Source organism: Drosophila willistoni, unplaced genomic scaffold (genome assembly GCF_018902025.1).
Source record: "Drosophila willistoni isolate 14030-0811.24 unplaced genomic scaffold, UCI_dwil_1.1 Seg661, whole genome shotgun sequence".
Taxonomy (NCBI): Eukaryota; Metazoa; Arthropoda; class Insecta; order Diptera; family Drosophilidae; genus Drosophila; species Drosophila willistoni.
Window position 1 is genome coordinate 61300 of NW_025814577.1, and position 19623 is coordinate 80922.

Here is a 19623-nt window from a genome sequence, read left to right on the forward strand (position 1 = left end):
GCGGGGTACGGGCATACTCTCCCGAAATATAGACAATAATACCACACGTGCAATGTAGAAATAAAATAAGGATTATTAACTAAAATTAAAGAGAGCTTCAAGTCTATTATTTCTACGAGCAGCTACGAGTAATACGTTCGTCACGAATTGACCCCAAAAAACTCTATCAAGTAAATTCATCCGACGGAATTCAGAGAAAGTTGTACGTACCAAAGAAATTGTATCGAATGCATTGTTTTGCAAAGAAAGAACATTTCTTAGCTTCAAAAATAAGGAAGATAAACATTTAGGGAATCATCATGTTAATCATGTATAAACCTATGGATCTGACAGCAAAAAGTAATTTTCTATTTGTAGTTCTCGACGCGTTTTCGAAATTTCGAAATTGTATTGAATCAGGCAAGAAGACGATATGTCTTTAAAAGTGAGGTAAAGCTTAACATCATCCGCGTACATAAGCACACGAGAGTGTGTCACTACCAATGGAAGATCATTTATAAAAAGAGTGAATAGCAATGGACCCAAATGACTACCCTGAGGTACTCCAGAGGTCATTTGAATGGGGCTTGGAAAGTCAAAAGACTTAAAGAGGACCTTTTGTGTACGCTTAGAAAGATATTGAAGAATCCAATTAAGCAATTAAGCAAATCCAAAAAGGAAAAAAAATATTGTTTCGATTGGATTGGCCCGAATTTTAATGCTGAATTAGCGCTCTCACGCTTTTCATTTTTACGAGGACTATTATTTTTGCAAGTGTTCAATTGTTTATGAATAAAACGGATTTGATTGGCCCCAATTTTAATGCTTAATTAGCGTTCCCACTCTTTTGACTTTTAGGGGGACAATTGTTATTGCAAGTGTCCAAGTGTTTACAAAAAAACGGATGTTTACTTTAAAGTTATAAATTTTAGGGGGCGAAAAATGTATAAGTTTTTGGGTATTGGTGTTGGATATAGTATCAATTTTGTTTATAATTTGGGACTCGATTTTTTCAGTCTTCGGATCAAAGAAGACTAATGTAATAATTCGACGAGAGTTTGAGGCACGCAAGTGGTACGTCGGCGAACCGTTCCTGAATTACTTTAACGACAAAGTTGGCCTGGCTGGTGTCTTGCGTTTGCCGGAGGACGAGATGGTCGAGTTTATTGTTGACGGGATACCAGACCGTCACTTGCGAGAGATGGCTTGTATGCAATGTTTTTGGTCTAAGGATGACGTGTTGGCAGCAGTTGTCAACATAGTGCTGCAGCGGGAAAAACCTGTATCTCTGCCAAAAGTTTTCGCAAAGAAGAAGCACACATTCAGGTTCTTTAACTGTAACTGTCTGGGTCACCTAGCAGCCGACGGAAACAAACCAATGAGAGCAACTGGTGCTTGCTGTGGATGTGGTGAAAGGGGTCACCGAGTGGCAGGTTGCCACTGCTGGCTTCTTCTTTGCGAAAACATTTGGCAGAGATACAGGTTTTTCCCGCTGCAGCACTTTGTTGACAACTGCTGCCAACACGTCATCCTTAGACCAAAAACATTGCATACAAGCCATCTCTCGCAAGTGACGGTCTGGTATCCCGTCAACAATAAACTCGACCATCTCGTCCTCCGGCAAACGCAAGACACCAGCCAGGACAACTTTGTCGTTAAAGTAATTCAGGAACGGTTCGCCGACGTACCACTTGCGTGCCTTAAACTCTCGTCGAATTATTACATTAGTCTTCTTTGATCCGAAGACTGAAAAAATCGAGTCCCAAATTATAAACAAAATTGATACTATATCCAACACCAATACCCAAAAACTTATACATTTTTCGCCCCCTAAAATTTATAACTTTAAAGTAAACATCCGTTTTTTTGTAAACACTTGGACACTTGCAATAACAATTGTCCCCCTAAAATTCAAAAGCGTGGGAACGCTAATTAAGCATTAAAATTGGGGCCAATCAAATCCGTTTTATTCATAAACAATTGAACACTTGCAAAAATAATAGTCCTCGTAAAAATGAAAAGCGTGAGAGCGCTAATTCAGCATTAAAATTCGGGCCAATCCAATCGAAACAATATTTTTTTTTTCCTTTTTGGATTTGCTTAATTGGATTCTTCAATATCTTTCTAAGCGTACACAAAAGGTCCTCTTTAAGTCTTTTGACTTTCTAAGCCCCATTCAAATGACCTCTGGAGTACCTCAGGGTAGTCATTTGGGTACATTGCTATTCACTCTTTATAAATGATCTTCCATTGGTAGTGACACACTCTCGTGTGCTTATGTACGCGGATGATGTTAAGCTTTACCTCACTTTTAAAGACATATCGTCTTCTTGCCTGATTCAATACAATTTCGAAATTTCGAAAACGCGTCGAGAACTACAAATAGAAAATTATTACTTTTTGCTGTCAGATCTATAGGTCATACATGATTAACATGATGATTCCCTAAATGTTTATCTTCCTTATTTTTGAAGCTAAGAAATGTTCTTTCTTTGCAAAACAATGCATTCGATACAATTTCTTTGGTACGTACAACTTTCTCTGAATTCCGTCGGATGAATTTACTTGATAGAGTTTTTTGGGGTCAATTCGTGACGAACGTATTACTCGTAGCTGCTCGTAGAAATAATAGACTTGAAGCTCTCTTTAATTTTAGTTAATAATCCTTGGTATTGCTATTATATTTTCAGACTTAATTATTTTATTTCTACATTGCACGTGTGGTATTATTGTCTATATTTCGGGAGAGTATGCCCGTACCCCGCCTTATTATACCCTTTTAGTGTGACAAAATTCGGTTATCGGGGAAATTCACTGAGACGAGGAGCTGGCTTATCTAAAATATTCTTAATGTTTACATTTGGAAAATCCTGACATTTGATCGACCTCGATCATACAATTTAACATACAACGTACAACACACTGTAGCAGGAGAGACGGTCACACTTGCTCTCTTGCTACTCTTCGATCCCAGTATTTTCATTGACTCTCTGAGAGAGAGGGAAGTTTAGCGCGTCTGTCGTGTGAGTTAGTCGTTGCTGAGCGTTGAGGAGTGTGAGACAGGTATCAAGATAACTACGATAAATAATAACTATAATAAACACTTTCTACAATAAGTACATGTGGGGTTTTATTTAACGATATAATTATAGTCTAGGGGGTTTACATGAAAATACGACTTTATAGAGATTACACTATGTGAAATGACAATCGACGGTTGGCTCGGCTCAACTTTGGCGTCCGTCTATGACGCTTCGACTTTTCGCGCCGACTTTGGCGCTCGACTTTAAGTGTCCGACTTTGATACACGACTTTTAGCACCCGTCTATGGTACTCGACTTGACCTTGCATCCGACTATGACGCAAGACCTCAAAACACATCCGTCTTGTTTGACGCGCAAAAACCAACTCTGCCGTCGTCATCTCTCATTCGTTTGTCATCCCTCTTGATCGTCTTTTCTCACACGCTCACGTTCTCTCTTGATCGTCGTCTCGTCTCTCGTACAGTGGGATTGATACACTTCGCAAATGCACATCCCACATTCGGCCATTCTGATTACGCATTCGACTTTAGGCCCTTCGCACTTGCCTACCTTTTCGACATCGTATGCGTTGTTGTGCTTCACCTTCTTAACTTGGTAGGGTCCAAAATATTTTGGTTTAGTTTGAGACCACTGCCAAATTGCGTCCTCTTAATTGCAACCAGGTCGCCAACACTATAAGATCGAGCTTGCTTACGACGTAGGTTGTAGTACTTCTTGTTTTCGTCTTGGATCTTGGAGATGTGTGCCTTCGCCTTGGCACGGAGCTCGCTTCTTTCGTCTGTAAATATTGCCTTCGTCTCTTGGTCGATAAGATCTCTCAGTTTATGGTCATCGTTGGTCCTCATCTTTACACCAGTTAGTAACTCAAATGGAGAAGTGCCAATACTTCTGGTGTACGTCGAATTGATTGCCTGCTGAACTTTGCTAACATGTCGATACCACTTCGTCGGATCATCAACGCTCAACTTCGACAGAACAGGAATGATGATCGCATTTAAACGTTCGACTTGGCCGTTTACTCTCGGAAGTGCTGTAGTCGTCTTAACGTGTTTGATACCCTCGTTGTCGCAGTACTTCAGAAAATCTTGGGATGTAAAGGCGGAACCCCGATCCGAGATAATAAACGCAGTGTTGCCAAAATCGTGCTTTGAATCGTCAGCTTCGTAATAACTTCATTGGTAGTCGTCGATTTGGTTGGGTATAACCAGCAGAACTTCGTAAATGCATCTATGACTACCAGAATATGCTTATAATCTTTGTGAGTAGACTCGAGAGGACCTAGAAAATCAATATGGTAAGTTAAAAGTGGAATATCATCTTTCTGAAGCGGATGCAACAAGCCTTCTTGCTTGCCAACTTTACGGCTACTGATAATACAAGGAATACAGCATTCGATATATTTTTGGATTTTTTCCTCGAGATGCGGTATAAAGTATTCTCTGCAAATCAGGTCTTTCGTCTTCTTTGCCCCGAAATGTCCTCCGTTATGTGCCTGACCAATAATCTGCTTCTGCATCGCGTTTGGGACAACAATTAAATCAACGTCATTGACTAATTTGTACAGGATATCGGCTTTCAGAAAATAATCATCATAAGTTTTCGAATTGTCTTTCAGAACTTCTATAATGGCTCTTATTTTCTCATCTTGTGACTGTGCCTTCTTTATGCCAACGCTGATTCCATAGTCGTTAATTTGCATAATTGGATATCTGCTGAGGGCGTCGACATGTCTCATACGGGTACCTGAACGGTGTAAAACGTCAAAATCGTATTCTTGAAGAAAAAGTACCCAACGAGCTACCCTGGTACAAAGGCTCTTCTTCTCCAGAGTCTGTGTAAATGCGTCGCAATCCGTGATTAGCTTAAAATGCATAACGCTGTTATGACTGCGAGAATCTCTAATTCGTAGCTGCTATACGCTGTGCGTCTGTGGTTTTTCGACTCATGTAGTATACGGGATGGAGTTAACCGTCGTCTGGACATCTTTGTAGTAAAACTGCTCCAAAGCCTTCAATGGATGCATCAGTATGGACTTCAGATTGGTACGACTGGTTGTAGATACTTAAGACTGGATTTTCAGTTAGTAACTTCTTCAAGATCTGAACTGCATTTTCTTCTTCAGGGCCACAGACAAATTTTGGTGCATTCTTGGTCAATTCGGTCAGAGGCTTCGCTATACACGCATAGTTTGGAATAAACTTTCTAAAATAACCTGTCAAACCTAAGAAACTTTGAACTTGCTTTACGGTTTGAGGCATTTTAAACTTTGCAACAGCCTCAATTTTATCTGTAGATGGATATATCTTCTTATTCTCGACAATGTGCCCCAAAAATGACACTTCTTCAGGTTTAACTCTAATCCATACTATTCGCAGGTTACGATTACCTCTTTTAGATTCTTAACAGCTTCCTCTTCATCTCTGGCCAAGATGATAACATCGTCAACGTATGGCAGCGCAATGCCTCTCTTGGATAAATGCCGAAATATTGCATTTACATGTCTTTGGAATACTCCAGGTGAATTAGTAAATCCAAACGGAACCCTCTTAAATTGGTACTGACCACAGTGGGTCACAAACGACGTATACTTTCGACTAGATTCTGCAACTGCCACATGAAAGAATCCGTTCTTCAAATCAATGGTACTAAAAATCGTAGCGTCTTGCAAACGATCCAACTGATCCTCGATGAGCGGCAATGGATAATGGTCACGCACACATACCTTGCTTATTTTACGAAAATCGACACATAGCCGGTAGGAATCGTCATGCTTCTTCACAAGTACCACAGGACTTGTGTATTCGGACGTTGACTCTTCAATTATGCCTTCAGCCAACCATTCTTCGACTTTCTCGTTCACGAACTCTGCCTCTTTAAATGCAAGTCTACGGGGTCGCGCAAACATCGGACAGTCATCGTTTAAAATTATTCGCATTTCTACATTGGTTGTCTTTATTGCTACCGGTTGATAATTAGATATCAAATCGAATACCTCTTTTTTAGCACTTTTTATTTCATCACTTTCTTTTTCGAACTTTTCTACTCTTGCACTATTTCGGCTAAAAATAATGTCAGCTTGCAAACATAATTCCTCGCCTATGATCATTTTGATATCTAACAATCTAATCGGAACTACATGAAAATCTAAAACGAACGATTGGTCGTCAATCAAAATGGAATTCACAAAGTGTCCAATTGGATTTATCTTATTTGATTCTCCGCCACCAAATCCAATTAGAAACCCGTCAAAGCTACTCAACTCGGGTTGTTTCAAACGTTTATACAAATCTTCGCGAATGATACAAAATTTACTTCCGGTGTCGAACAATGCTTTACACTCAATATTGTCAATTTTAATAACTTTACAGGTTATTTCGTCTTTCGACTTCAAACTTCTTGTGTTTGGTTCAAATTTACCGTTCATTTCTCGTTTATTACAATTTTTAGCTATATGACCAAATTCATTACATTTGTAGCACTTTCTACCTTTCCCTTTATCATCACAATCTTTTGAGTAGTGTCCTTTATCGCCACAGTTGTAACACACAACATCGTCTTTATTATTAGTTTTCATCATTTTGTTTTTCACTCTTGCACTGTTCTCATCGTTTTTGTATTTATCATTGCCTTTCTTACTTTCTTTTTCACTCATTATTTTAGACTGCTTTAATTTCTCTTTAAACTCAATCAAATTTTTCGCACCATATAAAATCGACTTATTCTCACTTTTTTCATCAATGCCGTCAATTAAATATTCTATTAATGAATCGTCTTTTATTTGTCCACGTGAAGCTACATCTTTCATTCTGTAAAAATACTCATAAACGCACTCATTGTTTTTACGCTTCATTTTCATCAGTTGCTCATGTATGTCTTTACTACTCACGCACGATTTGAATTCACTCAAAAGTGCTTTTTCGAGAGAGTTCCATGAATTTATTCCTCTCTCACTCAAGACAAACAGTTTCGCGATACCTTTTAACGCCTTCTTCGCGAACAGAAACTTCTGGAAATCGTTCCAACACATCAACGTTGCTTGCTCATTGAATTCGTTAATCCAAACTTCTACTGCAATAGTGTTAGTGCCGTCAAAAATACGAATGTTCTCTTCCACGTCGCGAAAACTAATGGCAAAACGCGGCGTCATCATTCTATCTCTCTGTTCGTTTATTCTTCTGTACTCATCGTTGTTGTTCTCGCTTGCTCTCTCGTGCGGTATGTTCCTCAAATTATTCTCTGTTGCTACGTTCCTCTCTGTAGCTACCGACTCATGATCTGTCTCGTCGTCTATTTCATCATCTACTTCGTCGTCTAATTCCAACAAATTGTTCATCTTCAAATTCGAGAAAATATGCAATGCAAGGTCGTCGACACTGTACTTGATTCCCAATACATTGCAAATCGAAACAAGATCACCGTTCGTCAAATTTCGTCGTACATATTCCGCTTTTGCTTTGTATTTTGCGTTCGCTTCATCGTAATCGAAACCAGAAAATTCTCGAATTCTTTTGCGGTTCTCTATCTCCTTCGCTCTCATAGATAAATTTATGCAATGCTCTGATATTGTCTACTTATCCGTTTTCAGAGTACCACTTATTAAATCATTTAGACACGACATAGTTAATGTTTTAATTTCACCATTAGCAGAGCAGGACCGACTTAATACGACACGATTGTTAAAGAAAAAAAAATCACTTTTTTTTTCACTCTTCTCCCGCACGAACGCGCAAAAAATGTATGTAGGGTGTTCTCTTGTATCCCGCACTCTTTCTATCACGACAAAATATGTGGGGAAAACTCTTTGTAACCGGATGAGCGCCACTCCTACTCGAATCTATCCCGGTCGAGCACCCAAAATATGTGGGGTTTTATTTAACGATATAATTATAGTCTAGGGGGTTTACATGAAAATACGACTTTATAGAGATTACCCTATGTGAAATGACAATCGACGTTTGGCGTCCGTCTATGACGCTTCGACTTTTCGCGCCCGACTTTGGCGCTCGACTTTAAGTGTCCGACTTTGACACACGACTTTTAGCACCCGTCTATGGTACTCGACTTGACCTTGCATCCGACTATGACGCAAGACCTCAAAACACGTCCGTCTTGTTTGACGCGCAAAAACCAACTCTGCCGTCGTCATCTCTCATTCGTTTGTCATCCCTCTTGATCGTCTTTTCTCACACGCTCACGTTCTCTCTTGATCGTCGTCTCGTCTCTCGTGTACAGTGGGATTGATACACTTCGCAAATGCACATCCCACAGTACATTACGAAATAAAATAAAATACAATTAATTTAATGCAAATAAAACCCGAATCTCTTAAACACCCTGACATTGGTCAATTCATCTACCGCCCACAATACATATACAAATACTGCTTATCAAATATATATTACCAACAGGAACTCACAGTTTTATCACACGCATGCATCCACGGCTTGAGTCGGGCTGATTCTAAGATACCTTTGTAGGGCAATTTAGTAAGTTGACAATCGTCAATATCAGTGACTTCCTGATATGGTTCATTTGGAAGAACTCGAATTATCTTATAAGGACCACGGTACTTAAAAGCGAACTTTTTGCACGACCCGGACGTGACATCAACATTGACTCTATAGGATGATGGTGCCTTATGCCTTAAGGCGTACCGCTTTTCATTGCGCTCCTGCGGTAATAGAATTTTAGCAATTGCCTCTTGCCTAGTAACTTCAAGGTTACATGTGTTTTCTGAACTAAATTTCGGAGTTTTACCGGTACTACACTGGACTGAGTTATCAATACGATTAACTAATTTATACCAATCGGCTTGGGCTAAAGGTTCTGACAGCTTTCCCAACATTGGGGTCAACACACGGTTCACACGCTTGACCTGCAAATTGGCTTGAGCGGCAGCAGTCGCTACTTTAATGTGGTCAATATTTCGGTTTTTTACAAATTCAGCAAACTCAAACGACGTAAAACACGTACCTCTGTAAGATATAACTCTTCTTGGTCGCCTATAATAATCAAAATATTTTTCTAACGCGGCGGTAACTTCTTTGGTACTACTGGAATTTATAGGATACAATTTCACAAATCGTATCACTACCAAAGGGGCTTTCTTTTTGATGTAACACTCGGTAAGGGAACTAAGTGGTCTACATGAATCGTATCAAATGGAATCGGACTCTTCGGAATACTATGCAAGGTTCTATTATGTATAGTTCTTGGAACACTATGTAGAATACACGGCAGACGATCCGGGTACGGGTTTATCTCAAACGGGTTAATCTCACTAGGTCAAAACCTTGACCAAGACAAATCTCAAACGGGTTTATTTCACACGGTTTTATATTAAACGGTTTAATCTCAAACGGGTTTACTTCACACGGTTTTATATCAAACGGTTTAATCTCAAACGGTTTATTTCACACGGTTTTATCTCAAACGGATTTATTTCACACGGTTTTATATTAAACGGTTTAATCTCAAACTGGTTCACTGCACACGGTTTTATATCAAACGGTTTAATCTCAAACGGTTTATTTCACACGGTTTTGTCTCAAACGGGTTTATTTCCCACGGTTTTGTCTAAAACGTTTTATTTCGCACGGTTTTGTCTCAAACGGTTTTATATCATACGGTTTTTTCTCAAAAGGGTTTATTTTACACGGTTTTATTTCAAACGGTTTTATATAACACAGTTTCATCTCACGGTTTTATCTTAAACTGTTTTGTCTCAAACAGGTTTATAACTCACGATTTTACCTCAAACGGTTTTATCTCAAACGGTTTTATCTCAAACGGGTTTTTCGGAAACGGGTTTTTCTTAAACGGTTTTAAACAACTTTTCTTAAAACGACGCAAATTCTTCTGCAATTTCTTCATATTTAAACCTCCATAATCAACGCACTAGGGCGATGGCGGACGCATATGGGGAACAGCTTGGTCGGATTACATTATTGGCTAACAGCACACTGTTTTACTAACGATTCCGTGATATGATAAACTTCTAGGACTACTATGAAATGGTGTTGTATCGGTCAGACATAATTTCATCATATATTTGGGCCAGCCGTAATTAATTGAAATCGGGGGGATGCATTCATGCTTACATTAGGGTTATTACTAATGGTATTATGCTTAGGATATTCAGTAAACAGGGATGCACAGAAGGATTTCTAAACAAAAGCTATGGTGATCTTAAATGATGCGGAGTACTTTTTATATTCTCTTACATTGCAACATCTACTGGCGAAACTTACTGGACTTCTGGAATCTAATAGGCCAAAATATTATTTACATAGGTTTACTAGATATTCTGGTAAATATTTACTAAGCTACTCGAGATTTCAGTGTTGAAAAGTGAAAAAATCGACTAAAGCTATATTTCAGTTTTGGCAAATTGACGTTGTTTGACTGTCCTGGCAGCCGAATATTGTATTCTGAACTATATTTGTTCTCAAAAATCAAGATGTAATGTAAACTCAACAATATATGCTAACTCCGCATTGGGGAAAGAACCTACCTCAGCTTCGTGACTCTAAAGCGAAATTAACAATTAATTTTTTTTTTTTTAACATTTAAGATATATTTGTTGAATCTACTCTTAAATTAGAGCCTAACAAGTTTGAGATATTTATGTGTGCATCCAGTTTCGCAGAATACTTTAGATGTGGACTACCTATTTCAGATTTTACGCTAGGTATATAGTGCGGCTCCGTAAATCCAGATGGTTTTCAGTACGGAGTTGTATAGGAGGACTTTATACTCCAGACGTAGAGGGGACCGAGCATTGATGATCCAATGTAGGCTACTCGCTTTCAGTTTAAGCTGTGACTTTTTTGCTTCGATATGCTTGCGCCAAGTTAGTCTCCTGTCTAGGTGGATGTCAAGGTAAGTGACATCCACGGCTTGAGGATCTGGTACGTCGTTTAGCATTAGAGCTGGACAGTTTCTTCTGTTAAGCGTAAAAGTAACATGTTTGCATTTCTGCTCGTTGACCCGGATACGAGAATAGTGCGAACAAAACTTTAAAAAATCCCGCGCAAATTACCACCGAGAGCTAGATGGTTTGAATGAGGGTGTGTGAGATGTGTGTGTATTTGGTTTTTCCCCGAGTAACTCAAACGTCTGTTCGATTCAGATGTTAAAACAGAAGTGTCTTTTTTATTCATAATGTTTTTGGATTCTCTACCTTTTGTCTATCTTTGTGTGTCTGTTACAATCGAATTAATGCATGTGTGTATGTATGTTTTATGTATGTATGTTTTATGTATGTTTTATGTATTTATGTTTTGTGTATGTATGTTTTGTGTATGTATGATCATCATATATAAATTATCAATCGTTCTGGGAACAGAAAAGAGTCGATGCCACGTCTTCTTTCCTGGGTCTCGTTCCCCAATTTAGTGACCAATGTGTTGGGTTGGTAACTCGCATTCGAGTATCCGAAATTAGGCATCTGGCAACACTATCTCAAAAGTTGACAGCTTCCCTTTGCCGGAAATAGCTACTTTTAGCTATAATACCGCTAAAAACTTAACTTTTCTTTTGCTAATTACACAAAAACTTCATAATAAATCGCAAAGGCGCACCTGAGTACCTGTGTCTTTCGGTTGGGAGCGAGTAAATATTTACCGATATTCTTAAACTTACTGATTGAATAAATTACTTGTCATCAGCGCTGTCCGGGTCTTCCAGAGCGCTCATAGCGGCTATCTGGGTCTTCCAAGTTAAACTGCTGGGCCATATTTCGCATAATGATGAAATACTGCAAGAGATACTATCCTTTGCTAATCGGACGTCTTCTCATTTGGTTAGCAATTTCGTTCTTTATCATGTATGATTTAGCGGATCCGTTCACCAGTCGGTTGCCCAACGACCAGCAATGGGCATCACTCAGTACATACACACTAGCCGCTTTCTCCAGCCCACGAATCCATACATGAATCGACAGATCATCATTAGCAGAAAACTTAGGTACAGTAGTTTCGACATCCTTCAATTGATTTTGAACATCAGATCCTCCAGCTAAACTCTATCGAAAGCCTGGGCAACGTCGAGAAAGATAGCCGCACAGTATTCTTTTAGTTCGAATGCTGTTCGTATTTCGGATGTTATGCGATTGACTTGTTCAATTGTACCATGTTTTTCGCGGAAGCCGAACTGGTGTGAAAGGATTGTGTTCTCCGATGCCAGAAATGAGTTTAGTCGGATCTGCAGGACCTTTTCAAAAAGCTTCGAAAGACATGGCAGCAAACTAATTGGCCTATAGGATGATGGCTGGGTTTTGTCCTTTCCCACTTTAGGAATCATGATGATAGTGGACCTTTTCCATGTTCTTGGGAAGTAGCCAATTCTTATTATAGCGTTGAACAGTTTGCAGATGTATTGTATGGCGATGATAGGGAGTTCTAGGATTATTTTCGGTGTGATTAGGTCATGGCCAGGAGTTTTTTCGGATTTATGTGGTTTTTAATAACTGCAGTGATCTCGTCCGATTGGAGTTCCGAGTACTCACTATCCGTTAATGTGCTCGAAGGGAGAAGTACAAATGATTTAAAGATGTGTTTTTCCGTTACTAGTTGTTCTATCCACCGGATCGTAGGCCTGTCAACAGGTTTAGTGTAAGTAGAGGCATGTGGAGTGGATACTCTTGCTGCAGCTTCCAGGATTGACTCAAGTGCAGAGACGCAGATGCCTCTGCAGCATCCAGTTTCGGTGAACAGTCGATGCCAATTCGTTTTGTTGTTTGTAAGCCTATATGGGCGATGAAGTACTTGAGGTCTTGTTAATAGTGTGAATAGCACTGGAGAGTGATCGGAAGTTAAGTCTAGCAGTGTATCCGCAGTGATCATGATTACGCGGAATCCTCTTGGTTACTGCGAAATCAATCAAGTCAGGCACTTTCTGTGGATCTGTGGGCCAATAAGTAGGCCTACCCGGTGAGACGTAATCCATCTTATTGAGAGGGTTGACTATTGTGTTGTACAACTGCTTGCCTTTAGGATTTACCAGGCGAGATCCCCAGTGCGTATGTTTGGCGTTATAGTCCCCTGCTGCAATGAAGCGATCTCTGAGAGTGTTAAATAAATCGGGAAATCCTTTTCAGAGATTGAGAAGCATGGTGGCAGTGTGTTTCAAATCTGTTGAGGAACGAGTGTTTTATACGGTTTTGATTAGGATACCGGTCCCGCCATGAGCTTTTCCGTCTGGATGGTTTGTTGCGTAGAAGGTATATTTGGTATTTAAAAATTATTTTTTGATGTTAAATGTGTTTCCGAAATCAGCAAAACGTCGATTTCACTTGAGTCTAGGAATAGTTGCAGTTCATTTTTGTGCTTGGAGATGGCGTTAGCATTCCAAAGACATAGTCGTAGGGAAGCCATTATTTATTCCAGATAAGCTTCTGGATAAGTAGGTTTTGATTTCGCATCATTTGCATGAACGTCATAAAAGTGGTCATGTTTTGATTGAGTGAGATCAATAGGGCCTCTAAACCACTTTGAGTTTGCTGGCAAGCTCTGGTGCGCTAGATTCTGTAGATGGTAAATTGACGGATACTCTTTCGCGGGCTCCGTCTGTCCAGTTCGGAGCACACCAGCCAAGGATACACTAGGACTGGTTGTAGCAGTCATGTTGGATGATCTAACAGCCAACACTCATTGACCTAAGATTGCAATTGTTGGAGGTGTGGTTATATTCCTGGAGCTGTAGGTTGTATTGGGTGCACTTCATTTGGCTTCGAATGCTTTGCATCTGGTTGGAGCTCGATTTTAAAGAGCGGCTGTGCGAGTTTGTTCCTGTTGATGATGTGGACAACGGACTTGACCGCAAACCCTTTTTCGGCCAATGCGTCTGCTATTTCTTGAGTAGGGACCGATGGCTCAATCCCCATCAACACAACCTGGAGCCCTTTACTGCTTTTTAGTTGGTAGGTATAGAAGTTGATGTTAGCATTACGGAGGTACTTTTCGATGATGCGGAAATTGTCCTCAGTTTGGGCTTGACATTTAATTTCTTTAATGTTACCCCTATTGAGAGGGGTTACAACAAAGTTATTTGCCCCTACTGTTTCTACTAGCTTCGAAATCAGGGCGCTGCAGTTGGCTCCACGGATGTATTAATGGGATGGTCTAGCCTAGTTTATCTACAGCGCCGGCTTGATCGTCTTGCTGATCGGCAAGAATTTTAAAACGATTTCCGCTAAGGAGTGCTACTCGTTCATTTGGTTTGGTTATTTGCGGCGTATTGCCACTTTTTTTCTCTTGCGGCTTAGCTTCCGCTTAGTTATTTTAATATATCTATCCATTCCAGTTTGGACAGAAGTCGTTGGGTTTACTTTTGTGGCTGACTCTGGGCGACTTGTCGTTGACGGCTTGCGGAAGGTCAATACGACGGCAGACGTTGCAGTAGTTGCTGTCAACGAGCTGACGGTGCTGGTCGGTGTAATCGGTGACCCAGTTATCGATATTGATGGAGAAGCGTACTGCTCTCTCTACAGTAAATTGCTGTTGATTGCGACACCACCGAAAAGTACGTGTTGTTGCGTTGGAGTCGGCGCTCACGTTGTTGTTTTACAACAAGTTCTTGTAGCTGTTGCTGGTGGGGATCGAGAGAGCTTGAGCTTTAGAACAATCTAATAGCAATATGATTGTAATAGGCGACCCTACACAAATTTTTGCAAACGCGGTGTTTTTTTGTTTACACTCAATTTGTGCGGAGTGCATTAAAAAACACGTCTGTACACGGCGGCAGTTGAATTGTATATGTTGTATATGTTGAAGTATAATATTTACTTTATTAAAAAATTATTTATAATTTCGAAGAGCTGTTTATTATGCGCATTATCGTTGTTCATGGCTTCCCTCAATATTTGGCAAAGACATTTTAGCGAATAGCAAAATTAAGCCGCGAATAAATTTGCCCCAGTGTGATCACTCTTGCGCATTGATTTATTGTATAGCTGTCGTATAAGCAGACCATAAAATATCATCATTTTTCCCCTTTGATGTTTGTGGGTAAGTGAAGAGTAACAAAAAGTTGTAAGGATATACAAGTTAACCACTGCTCTCGTTTTTGCTTATTTTTTAGTAAGGTATATATTTTTAGATTTTAGTGCAACCAATATAATTGCCTTATGCAAATTGTATTGACATCACTAGTCCACAAGAAAGTGCATTGAAAGCGCAAGGAGTGAGTTATTTTCCTTAATCATAGTTTTATTCAAATATTCTCACTTACCTCTTATTCTTCAGCAACATAAATCAAAATTTATCGAATTGGCATTTTGAATAATACATGATATGTGAAAATTATGAGTAAACTTAACCAGCTCCGAGCGATGAATGGTTGTCGTAGATATTCATTATATCGTTTTCCTCTTGATTTAAACTAAATATAAATACGTTTCTTTTTAGCTTGGTATGCCACTACTTTCCCCGAACAAGAAGAATTAGTAGGAGAATGGAATGACAAGCTCACAGATTTTCAAAAAATTTGCGTTGTGCGTTCTCTACGGCCAGATCGCATTTCGTTTTGTATGACCCAGTTTATAATTAGTAAACTTGGACCTCGTTACGTTGAACCTCCAGTTCTAGATCTAAAAGCTGCTTTCGAGGAATCAGTTTCTGAAACACCTCTGATCTTCGTGCTTTCGCCAGGTGTCGATCCTGCACAATCCCTTATTACGCTTTCGGAAACTATGAAAATGTCTCAGCGTATGTACTCTCTTAGTCTAGGGCAAGGACAAGCTCCAGTAGCAACAAAGCTTATAATGAAGGGAATAATAGACGGTCATTGGGTATTCCTTGCTAATTGCCATTTGTCTTTAAGCTGGATGCCTACTTTAGACAAGATGATAGCAACAATGAAGTCGTTGAAAATGCATAGGAAATTTCGACTTTGGCTAAGCTCAAGCCCTCACCCTGAATTTCCAATATCAATACTGCAGACAAGCATAAAAATGACTACCGAACCACCACGTGGAATTAAAGCAAATATGAAACGCCTTTACAACAATGTTAATGAAGTAAATATGGATTTGTGCAACGATCCCATCAAGTATAAGAAACTCCTTTTTGCACTTTGTTTTTTTCACACTATCTTACTAGAACGTAAGAAGTTTTTGCAGTTAGGATGGAATGTAACTTATAGTTTTAATGATTCCGATTTTGAAGTATCAGAAATATTACTGTTGTTATACTTAAATGAGTACGAAGAAACTCCATGGGGGGCGCTCAAATACTTAATAGCTGGTGTTAATTATGGAGGACATGTGACTGACGATTGGGATCGGCGATTATTGATGACCTATATAGGCCAATTTTATTGTGAGCAAACATTGCTGACTAGAAAATTTCGGTAGGTACCTTTTTTTTTAATAATTCGATTTAAATGCATTAATTAACTACAATAATAGGCTGTCTCCATTAATGAACTATTTTATTCCCGACGATGGTGATATCCAGTCCTACCTCGACCAAATTCAAATGTTTCCCAATTTTGATAAACCTGAAGCATTTGGGCAACATTCGAATGCTGACATAGCCTCACTTATTGGGGAAACCCAAATGCTGTTTGACACTCTGCTTTCGATGCAAGCCCAGTCGACGTTTTCCAGTACAACTGATAATGCAGAAACTAAAGTTTCTGATTTGGCCAAGGAAATATTAATAAGCACACCAGATGAAATAAATTACGATCAAACCGCAAAACTTATTGGAATAGTTCGCACGCCTTTGGAAGTTGTATTACTCCAGGAAATTCACCGCTATAATAATTTACTTAATAAAATGAGAAGTCATCTGTTAGATTTACGAAGGGGAATACAGGGCTTAGTTGTCATGAGCACTGATTTGGAGGATATTTATTTATCTGTGCTCGAGGGTCGTGTTCCATTACAATGGCTTAAGGGTATGTAGTATCTTTTAAGATAAATTCAGATAATTATATTAATAATCATAATCCATTATACTAGCTTACCCCTCTCTTAAGCCTTTAGCCGCTTGGACCCGAGATTTAATACAGCGTGTGCTGCACTTTAGCACATGGGCGAAGACTCTGCGGCCACCCACATTGTTTTGGTTAGCTGCTTACACTTTTCCCACAGGATTTGTGACAGCTGTTCTGCAAACATCTGCTCGTCTTACCAAGACTCCAATCGATGAGTTATCATGGGAATTTTACGTATTTGTGGAAGAAGATGCAGCAGCAGCTCGTATTCTTCGAGAAGGAGGTGGTGTTTATATTAGAAATTTGTATTTGGAAGGCGCTGGTTGGCTTCGAAAGAATCAATGTCTCCAGGATCCGCTCCCCATGGAATTAATTTGCCCCTTACCTGTTATACATTTTAAACCAGTCGAAAATCTCAAGAAGCGATCACGTGGAATTTACCTGTGTCCTGCATACTACTATCCAATTCGATCAGGAGCATTTGTTCTTGCGATAGATTTAAAATCAGGAAATGAAAAAGTTGATTATTGGATAAAACGTGGTACAGCTGTTTTGCTTAGTTTAGCCACCTAAATCATATATTGTACAAATAAAATATATAAAAATTATTTTATAATTCGATTAATTATTTTATAAAATACCTATTTAGGACATATTTAAAATAAAATTTGTATGTTAAATTGTTGATATGGCAAATCTGTGCTGTATCTGTCTTACTCTCATCTAAGCAACCAAAGGTTGTAGTTCTACACTTTTCACAATCCAGTGTGCCTCAGTGTTAAGTGTATTCACTAAAAATAGTGAATAGTGGTTAAGATTGTGTATTTTTTCTCGTCATAAGGTACATTGCAAGCAAAATGAGTTCGATGTACAATATCGAAAAGTTGGACGACGCCAACTGTTCAGGAACGGATTGCGTTTATCGATAAGTCAGATGTAGTTGTAAGAATCGACACATACATAAGCATTGTACACACACACATATTTGTGCGCTGCTGCGACAGCGCTTTTTCTCTTTGGTTTAGTAATAAATTGGCACTCAACTGATTCAGTAGCGAAGAAATAAAAAGTGAAGTTATCCAACTTAATTTCAAGGTACAGTCCACTGCTAGACCAAAGCATAATTTGGTCATTCGAGCCGAATAAGGGAATCGGTTTTCGATCGAATAAAGTGCTTTTCGTTCGAATTTCTTGGATCTATTGGAAAGTTTGGAGGATTATTACTCTGGAATAGTTCTGTAAAATGGAAGAACTAAAGGCATTGGTGGGTCGACGGAGCCGACTCAAGGCCAGCATAACAAGAATTCTGGATTGGTCGGAACGAACCCAAACTACATCAACTACTGAGGTAGCCGCTCGGATGGATCAACTCCAGTCCGTGTGGAAGGAATTTAATGGAATCGGGGATTCCATAGCCCTTCTGGAAGATGTGGACGGCTATGTGGATCCAGAGATCGATCACGTGACCTACGAAGAGAAGTACTTGAAGGCATATTCTTTACTTCTGGGAAAAAAACGGCTAGTTCAACAACAAGCATCATTGTCTGGCGACGGCGATGGCGCCATGGGTCTGCACGCATATAACGACGACATCGTTCATCTGCTGCAACAACAACAACAACTCTTTGAACAGTTAGCTGCAAATCAGAGCAGTTCAAACTTGTCGATGCCCGCTCGCAATGAGATGGCTGCTTCGGGTTCGACTTCGGGAAACGGCATGACGGCATTCGTGCATGGCGGCGAATTGCCAAAAATTCAAATAAAACGGTTCGCTGGACTCTACACAGAGTGGCCAGCTTTTCAAGATATCTATGAGAGCACGATACACAACAACAGGGAGTTAACCAACACTCAAAAGTTTCATCATTTAAAAACACTGCTCGTCGATGATGCTGCCAACTTGGTGCGGCACCTGGCGATAACTGACACGGCTTACAACACTGCTTGGGAACGCTTAAAGGAAAGATACAATAGGCCACGCCATATTGTAAACTCGTTTTTGGAAAAATTTATGGGTCTACCAACGACAAACAAAATTGATGTGTCCATCTTACGCAAGGTATCAGATGGCACAAATGAGATTGTTCGCGGTCTGGATGCGATCAATCAAACAGGACGGGACTGCTGGATACAATATCTGGTGTTGGAAAAGCTTGACGCTGATACACGGCGCAGGTGGATTGAGCGCAGCATGGGCAACGAGGCGCCCACACTGGAGGAATTCTTCAAGTTCTTAGATGATCGTTGTGAGGAATTAGAGCTCAGCAAACGGGAGATTGCGTTTGGAGGCAAAACGCCGGCGCAAATCACACACACAAAACGTGTCACACATTCGATGGTTGCAGTTCAAGCTGGCAGCTGCACCAAATGTCAGGCGACGGATCATAAGTTGTATGGCTGTCAACAATTCATGGATTTAACACTTGCAGAACGTCGTATGTTCATCAGGGAAAAGGCTTTATGTTATAATTGCCTGAAATCAGGGCATATGGTCAAAAACTGTCCATCATCATTCTCATGCAAATATTGTAAAGGTAAGCACCATTCTCTGATCCATGATCCAGGTAACTCAATGGCTTTAAGGAACTTGCAACAAGGAAAAAGGGAGAATCAGCGTAGTCCAAACGCTTCTCATCACGATTTGTCTACAACAAGTCTA

At 39.7% G+C, this 19623-nt stretch overlaps 1 protein-coding gene across 1 annotated transcript; it reads left to right on the forward strand.

The window, feature by feature from the left end:
• Nucleotides 1-15435: 15435 nt before the first annotated feature.
• On the forward strand, nt 15436-17572 carry LOC111519132 (dynein axonemal heavy chain 2-like). Its single transcript, XM_023178207.2, has 3 exons — nt 15436-16373; nt 16432-16925; nt 16990-17572. Exons 1-3 carry the CDS (start codon nt 15553-15555, stop codon nt 17535-17537), a joined length of 1863 nt encoding a protein of 620 aa, XP_023033975.2. The 5' UTR covers nt 15436-15552; the 3' UTR covers nt 17538-17572.
• The last annotated feature ends 2051 nt before the right edge of the window (nt 17573-19623 follow it).